At 47.9% G+C, this 9478-nt stretch overlaps 1 protein-coding gene across 4 annotated transcripts in view; it reads right to left on the bottom strand.

Moving 5' to 3' along the window:
* Positions 1-3854: 3854 nt before the first annotated feature.
* TTPAL (alpha tocopherol transfer protein like) overlaps positions 3855-9478 on the bottom strand; it is a 31013-nt gene continuing 25389 nt past the window's right edge. For all 4 annotated transcript variants that reach the window (XM_019637073.1, XM_019637070.1, XM_019637069.1 and 1 more), the window contains exons 4-5: positions 7990-8100; positions 3855-6117 (exon numbers count right to left, since the gene is read on the bottom strand). In XM_019637073.1, coding sequence (XP_019492618.1) covers positions 5839-6117; positions 7990-8100 — 390 coding nt within the window. In that variant the 3' untranslated portion in view covers positions 3855-5838. The remainder of the gene's footprint in view (positions 6118-7989; positions 8101-9478) is intronic.

Below are 9478 nucleotides of genomic sequence, written 5' to 3'. Positions count from 1 at the left end.
TCCTGGCCTATTAGGATATAAGGAGACAATGTAAGCTAGAGGCTGCTCAGGGAGTCAGCTGGATCGAAGCCACCCGTCACCACCAACCTAGGAAAGTCAGAAATCCTCTGAAGGCAGTACCTAGTCTCTTCTCAGGTCACTGTACCCCTAATGGCTGGTGCCTTATCAGGTAAGAGGGTGAACATCCGGTTACATTTTTTTCCCCCCAGAGAAGTGGGCACCCTAAAGGATTTTATTCATCTCCAGCTTTAAATGCAACATCATGCAACGTTTGCTGCCATGTATTATAGGAATGCCAAACCAGTGAAGAGTGGGCACTGGGAAACAGTAAGATATTTTAGCAAAGAAACCAGAAAGGACCAACGCATAGCACGGAACATCACTCCAGTGGCTCACAAAGTGCCTCGTAAGGATCCTCGGAACACCGCTGAGGTAAAAAGCGTTGGAGCCGTTAGCGCGACGTTTCCGGAGGTGAGAAACCTGAAGCTTCAGTCCTACAGCCGCCTCAGGGAAGCCTGGCCTGAGGAGCTGTGTGTGGCCGTGTAAGTCCTTACCTGGTGCGTCATCAGGAGCCGGCAGCTAAATGTGTAGACATCCTGCATGAGAGTGTTTCTCACGTGAGCCATCACCAACACACCAGACCCACTGTGGGGACCTGGCTTCTGTCTCCTCCGGGGCAGAATGCGTGCTCCTCTATAGAAACAAACACGCCGAGAAACGGCTAAGCATGCAGAGGACCAGGGTGGATCGAGCCATCATTACCCTTGGTACCCTCCCCCAAGGAGTCTGGGTTTACTTCTAGGTGCTTCTAGAATAAAATGTTCAATTCCATCTTGGGTCTCAGAGGTGAAACTCTGCTTTCTATTTTCCAAGAAGCCAGAGCGGGGGAAAAGCCAATTTTTAGACTGATGCTTCCTTGCTCTATAAAAAGCTCCTCCCTTCTTTCCCTCTGTTCCCTCTGGGCTAATAATAACACAGGCAGAGCCGAGCATCGCCCATCAGGAGGAAAGAGTGGCTCCAGTCAGACTGCCTGGCTTTGAATTTGAATCCCAGTTCTGCTTGACGAGCTGTGTGTCCCCGGGCAGACTGCTTACCTTTTCTGTGCCTTACTTTCCCCACAGGAGCAGTAATACTGCTTCAGTTGGGGTGCCTGATGATTAAATGAGACTGTGTGATGCACAGAACAGTTGATGCCAGCCCACATGAGCACTCGGGAATTGTCTGCTATTACTGGAAGGATTCAGGGTTGGTCTGGGAGGAACATACGGGCCCCAAGAGCTAAAAAATGTGCATATTGTCTCCACTGCTGTGCATTATCTTCCTTCTACACACACTGGTGCCTTACTGACGTGACGTGTACAGGCAGCCAGCCCCACATCTCCAGGACACGCTGTGCCACAAGTGCCCCTCCCAGCCTCAGCTGGAGGGAGTCCATCCAGACCATCCTGTACCATGAATCCTAAGGCCTCAGAACCTTTATCCGAACTGTCATTGTTACAAAAGGACTCCACACGCACTCAACCTTACAGGGATTTTTATTGTTTTAAGACCTAGTCATGCATACTAAAAGTACATGTTTTCACCACTTCGACTTAGAAAATGTACTAGAAAAATAAACTTTGGGTCAAAACAAACACTGAAGTAGATGAATCCACCACCGTGTGTCTGTACTCAAAGCCAAACTGAATTTCAGTTTGAATGAAGTGAGGAAGGTGACCAGTGGCTGAAATGGTGGTGCCCCAATCTGGTCACAAAATGAGCCCACCTCCCACCCTGTCAGGGTGGTGTCAGAGGCTCGTGGCCCCAGAGGGGTTTCAAGTATTTCACTTGCCCCAGGTTCCCGCCTGATACGCCAGGAGGCAAAACACATGCACAAGAATCCCTAACGGCAGCGGCTGACAAAACGCTCTGCCCAGTGAGATGAAAGGAAAAGCAAAGTACTTGCAAACAGGAAATGCATGACTAGCTTCTCCACCCACAAATCTCACGGGGTCTCCCCTCAGAGCCAGCTCTAGTAAGGAGGGGTACCTGACTGATGGCGCCTGTTCCCTGTATTTCAAGCAAACCATTTCTGATCAGGAGAGCAGAAAGGAAATTGGATTTCCAAAATGAACAGTTCCCGATACAGAGCGGCGTGAGAACTTACATCATTCAACAATCGGTACGTTGTTACCGTTTGGTATTTCCACACCCCTCATGCCACAGGACCGCCAGACTCAACATTAGGACCTAACATTTTACTTCGGAAATGAAAGAAGAGGTTTCAAAAGAAAACTTGAAGACGAGGTATTATAATAATGCCATAACAGTGCTATATAGCTTTTGCCTACCCAAAGAAAAAGGAATCCCGTGACGGATCTGAGAACCAGATGGCATTTAAAGAAACTGGGAGAATTCTGAAAGGCTCAATATCACAGGAATTTGGGGAAAATACCTCTTACTGCCCTGACACTTTCTGGCAAACACGTAGTATCTTGTAAGCAGGAGGAAGTGAGAGGGAGGTCAGGCCACTTGGCCAAGAGCAAAAAAAAAAAAAAAAAAAAGCCCAAGAGGGGAAGCTAGGGTTGCACTTCCAGCTGTTTCAGTAGAAGGCAGAATAGGATTCCAGGAAAAGGAACACTTTTCCAGAATTCGGTGTCGGAGTATGGGGTAAGAGGAGGAAGAAAACCCCCCATTATTACCTAAGCTGACAGATTGACTATTTGAAAGCTTTAGGTGTCAATTCATTCAGACCTAAATTTCCTGAATAATAACCCAGATGGGGGTGGGGAAGCCTCTAAAAAGACAGAGTACTGTCTCCCTGTGGCAGTAAGGATGATTGATGCTGGGAACAGAGAACTCAGAGCTCAGGGTGTGATCCCTTTTAGTAGATGACGATTTGGGGCGTGCAGTGGCTCGTCCAGGGCCACACAGCAAGGTGCAGCTGGAACTCAGGTCTCCCGACTGACTCCTGTTTTCCCTGGCCTACACCGCACTGCCCTGAATTTAGGGTGAAGTGAATTTTCCGGTGTCTGTGAAATGCGCTGGAGCTTTTCCTGAAGGAAAACAGTCCCAGCTCTGATGGTCACGTGTTTGCTCTGTCAGGGAGCCTCCACTACTGAGTCAGGTTCCCTGTGTGCTCCCCTGGTCACTCCCACGCCCGCCCTGCTGGGGGAAACTATACAAATGCCTGCTGAAGCCACACACAAGAGCACCTTGATTTTCACCCACGGAGGTCCTGCTTTCGCAGCGTGGGTCAAACCTCCTGAGGTGCCAAAACTACTGGATCTGTCTTTGGAGCCAAAACAAAGCACAGCAGCTCAAGGAGGCAGGCGAACCTTGGTTCGGGCTCCTTTCAGAAGCTGAATGAAATAGCTCCTTCAACCAACCGCAAAGGCCTGGGCAATAAGTCTTCCTGGTCTTTGAGATGCTTCTCTAGGCGAGCTTGGCCACCCCTATTGTTAAGTCACACAGACAAAGGCAATTGGCCAGGAATGCAATGCAGAGTCTAAACCTTGGATACTGGTGGGGCTGGCGATTCATCTCTCTCTCTCTGTCTAGCTTTTTGTTTTTAATCTCTCTTTCTTCTTTGGGACCTAAGAAAGCCTCTAACCCAAGGGTTGGCAAACTGTGGCTCACCAGCCACATGCGGCTCTTTGGGTACGTTCTGTCTCAAAAGTTTGCCGACCCCTGGAAGAGCCAATCCTGCCCCTCACCACCATTTAAAAATTATTCGAGAGCCATAAATATATTTTTGCACAATCACCATTATGTGAATAATATCCTTTAAAACTTTTATAAATGAAACTGATAGTTTTATTTCCATTTTCAATTTTACTTCAGAGCCACATGTATGTACCCAAAGAGCCGCATGTGGCTCGCGAGCCGCAGTTTGCTGACCCCGGGCGGCTCTTGCGTCTCAAAAGTTTGCCGACCCCTGCTCTAACCAATTGTCCCATCCAGCCAGTTGGGTTCTGAACCCTCTACATTAGCCATCCCACTTGTCCTATTTAGATCTTTTCAGCAATGCTGGTCACACCATCGTTGTCAGATGGAACTAGAGGTGGCCAGGGGTGTGCATGTCGGCACTTCCAGCTCAGACAGGTCCCTAGAGGATCCAGAGTTAGTCTCTATGGTGAAAAGAGCTTTCCCTTCAATTGGCACAAATGAGGTAATTTCCACCAACAACTTCTCCAGACATTTTGAAAAGTGCTATAAAGGTGAACAGTTTATTCCCAACAGACTGACCTCTGAATTTCACTGTACTGTTCTCTTCCTAACTGAGCCGTCCACCTTGCCTGGTGGCCTAATAAATGCACAGAGAAGGTACACACACACACACACACACACACACACACACACACACACACACACGACACATAGTACTTGTCACTTTTTAACACCATAATTGGCATGGAATGAATATGAAAGGAAAGAGTTCCAAAGCCACCAGATGAACCATCTAATCTGATGCATGGGCTAAGGCTGAATTCTTGACAGGAAGGGTCTAAAGTGCTGAGATGCAGAGCTAACATTCAGTCTGGCTGGACAGCGTAAAGTGTGCCTACCCGCACCAGAGAGAGAAACTCAAGTGGGCTGAGGAGGGCAGGGCCCCAGAAGTGACCCGGGAATAATCTGCCCTTGCATTCATTTCCGGAGACCAAAATTTCAGTATCCCAAGTAACTGAACCATTGCCTGTTGCCAGGTTTACAATATGGCACCAGAATCTCAGGGATGGAAGGAATTGCTACGACATCCTGGCCAACTCACCTGCCCTCACAAAAGCCATTCTTTTCAAGTTTCACCCCCACTATGAAAAGGAAGTCGGTATCACTGAGCCCCAGGGAATATACACACTTGTTTCTTTAAAGTCAGGGCCAGATGGTGACACGTCCCTCTTGGAGAGGCCCAGTGGTACCACCAAGAACAGGATCCAGCCACTTGTATCTAGAGAGTCATCTTTTTTAGGCAGAAAAGCGATGTCTAACATTCAATAACTAAATCAAACCCCAGAACCTCAGCAGCCCAAAGGGCCCCAGGCATCATTTCACTCAGCCTCGTTTTACGGATGAGAAAGCTGGGGCCCACAGAGGCCGGGTCTCATCCACAGTCACACATCTGAGGCTGGAGCCCAGGTCTCTTGAGTCTTAGGCCAGAATTCTTTGAGCTACACAGGCCTTGGCACCCAGTATTTTAGGTCGAGTAAAATCACATACTTCTAGGACCTGGTATGAGTCTATTGAGAACCAGGGCTAAGGCTTTATGGGTTTGGGAAAACTTAAGTTTCTATTGCAAGATTCAACCAACGAGCCCCAGAGATGCTTGAAGTCTACGGATCCCAAATTTGATCATGAAGTGCTGCGGACGTCCCGATGCGTGCCTGGTTCAGATAAGGGGCTTTCCAAACCCAGTGATGGCACCTGGGACCTGGACCTCAAACCTGAAGGTTCCCAACGAGCAAACTCCCAAAGTCTCATGTGTGGCCACCTTGTGGGCTTGGCCAGACTGTTTCGTAGGAGCGTGCTGACTGGCCAACCAGGTTTGCTCCTGGAACATGGGATCAACGTGCCTTTGGTCCTGACTTTCCTTGCTTTGAGATGTATAGGAACCAGACGCAGCTTCTGGATTAAGGGTTGCAAACTGAGATTCCAAACATTTGGGAGGATGTTTTCCATGGACTAATTCAAGTAATCAAGGGTGTCACCCTTGGCTCACTCTCAGAGCTCTACCGGCTTTTCCTCCATGCTGCAGTTTCATTCCAAGGAGCAAGACCGAGTGCGTGGCACCTCAAATTCTCCCTGTGCCTGTCCAGAGGAATGTAAGAGGATTTCAAGGTAGAGACACCCCTGGGGGACTGGCTAGTAGCAGGAGTACAGCTGGGATTTCACTGCCCGCATGGAGTCATCACACTGCGCGTCCGAGGTCAGCCCCTCGGGCAGCAGGGCCTGGCCCAGGATGCTGTCGCAGGTGGGGACGGGTTGGCAGAACTCCTTCACAAAGTCCTCCTCGGAGGCCAGCAGCTCCGCGTTCCAGGCGGCGATGTCCAGCTCGCCAGCCGTGCCCCCGTATTCCTTGGGAAGAATGCTTCTGGGAAGGTTTGTGTGGAGAGAGTTTAGGTCAGATCCATGAAGGAAAAACTAAAGGGGAAAGAAATGAAAACAGACAGGTCCTTAGGTTCATCAGTAATTCAGTAACCTCCTGGATAGAAAGTGCTCGAATAAATATCTGATGAATGAATAAAAAAACGGTTGACGGCACCCCTACCCTTCCAGTTCCCTGAAAAGCTGTTGGATCCTTCATTCTCTTTTCCATATACTCCCTGGCCTGTTGGCTGGTACTTCAAAATATATCCAGGATTCAGCCACTTGGCTGCTACCCTAAAGGTGCCACGCCACCATTATTTCTCACCTGGATTCCCGCAACAGCCTCCTATCTGCTCTCCCTGCTCACATGCCTGTCCTACCTCGGAAGCTCTTTGCAACGGGAATCAGGTCACATCACTCCTCTGGGCAACCCTCCAGGGCTCTCATCTCACACAGACTAAAAGCCGCTCTATCCGATGGCCCACAGGCCACAGTCTGGCCCCTTTACTTCTCTGTACCCACCCCCGCTGCTCCTCACTGGGCATGCTCGCTGGGCACGCTCCTGCCTCAGGCTCATGCCATGGCCGGTCCCCAGATATCTGTAAGGCTTTCTCAACTTCACCTCTTTGCTTAAGTGCCAACTTCTCAATGACCCCACCTCTAACCACCCTATTGAATACTAAACCCCTTATCCCTTCCCGCACTCACTATCCCCTTTCTCTGCTTAATTTTTCTCCACATCACCTTCTAATACTAGATAACACACATAATCCTTTGTCTGTGTCTCCCTAGAATGGAAACTTCCTGGAGGCAGGGATTTTGGTCTGTTTTGTTCATCTAGATTCTAGAACATATGTGCACAGAGTAATTGGTCAATATCTTTGAATGAACGAATGAACATACAAAGGACCAAAGGAACAAGATTACGGGCCGTGAGTAAGGTCATTTCATAGATGTAAATGACCTGGCCCAAGGGCTGCTTTGGTAAAAGCAGGTTCCCAGCAGGGTCTCCAGAAACCAGCATAGGCTCAAACCAGGCATGGCGGCCACTGAGTTAGCGGTCCTCAAACCTAATGGTGCGTCAGAATCACCTAGGAGATTTTAGAAGCACAGACTCTTGGGCTCCACCTCTGAGTGGATAAATTAAAAACCTCAGGGAAAGGCCTGGGGATCTGCATCTGGACTTTTAAGGTCCCTCCCTTGCAATCTTGAGATTCTCTATCTCTCTCTGCTTTCTTTTTGAAAAAGAATATGAAATTCAAGAGCCAGTCTTTGGAGCGACTACAGTGTTCATAGGCCTAGATAGGGAGGAGAGAAAGACCACCCAGCACATTTCAAACACGGTACCAGGAAAGGTTAAGGAGAAGTGGCTCTTCCATCTTTTAAAGTGTCATCTAGCCTTTCTTAAATAAGAAATTAAGCTAAAAACGCACGTATCTCATACACCTTGAATTATTCCACAGACTTTATACAGCAAGACAACATATTAAGCAAATGGAAAGGCTTAAATAGCATTTTTAAACCCCAAGACGCTGTAGTAAGAAACCGCCACAACTCTTTCTAACCCCAAAGGCTACCCCCTTTTCCATGTTCTCTTACACATCAAATGCACTGTGACTTCACAGTACCAGGGCCAGAATATTAAAAAGTCCAAATGATTACAGAGCAGGGATGCTCTTAGAAAAACCACCCTGACATTGCTCTCTCTCTGCTTTCTTATTTATATTCTTATTAATTTCATCTTTCCCTCACAGACAAGATTGTTCATTTGTTTTATCAGTGATCCTGTACTTTCCAAATGTATAGTCTCGGGGCTAAAATAATCAACAAAGATAAGTTTATCGATGTCACGATAACTTTACAGATGTCACAAATAAGGGAGCCAAAAAAATTGAAGTATCTTAAATCAGTAGGATCATCACTTACTCTGTTGGCGATTTTCTCCTTCAGGAATGGTTTTATGATGGCAAAAATGCCTTTAAATATCCGAGGTTCATTCACTACATGGACTGCTTTTATCCGAATGGGGAAACCATCCTGTGGGGGAAGGGAAGAGGATGTTAGAACATGCGGAGTATTTGCAAACTGTCTGTTACCACAGCCTGCCTCCCCTGTCTAAATCTCCTTCATTTTAGGCCCCAACATCAGACTAGACGGTCTGATGCTCACGGCCTCCTCACAGACAGCCCAAGTGGGGGCTGGACGGGAAGACAAGCCTCAGGAAGCATCTCTCCTGGGGCCCAGAGCTGGGTTAGGACAGAGGCCAACAAGTGGAGAGCTGCTTCTGTGGCAAAAAAATGGCCCGAGCCTGTATGGATGGATCTAGCAAATATCAGGCCTGATCACTGCTGCCCAAGGTGCGTTTCTCAGGATGTTACCAGGTGTGATGCAAAGAAAAAAAAAGGGTTCCATGGTGGCTAAATACATTCAGAAACAGTAGGCTCAATATAGACAAACAGGTTTCCTGAACTGCAGACCTGTTCAGAGGTTTTGCTATGTAAATGTTTACAGTGAAATTCACAAGGAAGGGACACACTATCCCCCATTCCCCAAACTTATTTAACCCGGGAACTTTGTCCCCAGGTCATCTTATAGGGCTAGAAAAACACTGACTCAAACTCATTTTACTGACCCTGGCATCTACATGGTATTTAGCAGAAGGCTTCAAAAGAAGAGTGGAAGCCAAGGAGAGCCTGAGTACTGCCTCACAGCCAGAATTCAAATTTCTGATAATGACCTAATGTGACATTGATGTTTAAATAATCAGCCCGGTGCACAGTAGGGCCTCAAATACATTGTGGAATTTGACGCAGAGAACTGCCCTATCTCTGGTGCCCCGCGGCTTGTAAGAGACAGCACCCCACGGACTGGGTCAGAATGAACCAGGGGTCAAGCCTGTGGAGAGACCTGGGCCACGCTACCTCCTCTAGGCCTCAGTTTCCCCATCTATTAAAATGGCAAAATAGTTCTTGCCTTGTCTATCTCAGAGGATTCCTTGAAGGACTGAATGGGCTATAATGACCGTAAAAACAAACGGTTACACACTGTGAAGATATCAAAGGAGCTTTAATGGCTTCTAGCAACTTCTGTTCTGCAACAAAGAACATAAGGTGTGAGAGCATCCGGCCAAAACAGTCCAGCAGTGCTCCGTGTCCCCAGGTCCCACAGCGGGCAGGACGGGCTCTGTCAGCTTGGGCAGAAGCACAATTTCTCGGTTTCATTTGTTAGGAGAATTTCTCCTCTGCCTTCTGGACCAAACCTCCCTCCCCAAAAAAAGAGACAGAAAGAAAGCACTGCTCTGGTTTTTGGACTCTTGCCCTGAAGCTGATCTTGCCCAGATTGAAGGTACCTCAGAAACTACAGGAGACCTCCTCACGGTATGAGCGGTAAACAGAACTTGTACATTTTTTCCCAT

The sequence above is a fragment of the Hipposideros armiger genome, unplaced genomic scaffold, assembly GCF_001890085.2.
Source record: "Hipposideros armiger isolate ML-2016 unplaced genomic scaffold, ASM189008v1 scaffold_31, whole genome shotgun sequence".
Taxonomy (NCBI): Eukaryota; Metazoa; Chordata; class Mammalia; order Chiroptera; family Hipposideridae; genus Hipposideros; species Hipposideros armiger.
The sequence above is the reverse complement of the archived record's forward strand: the minus strand, read 5'-3'. Positions and strand labels throughout refer to the sequence as shown.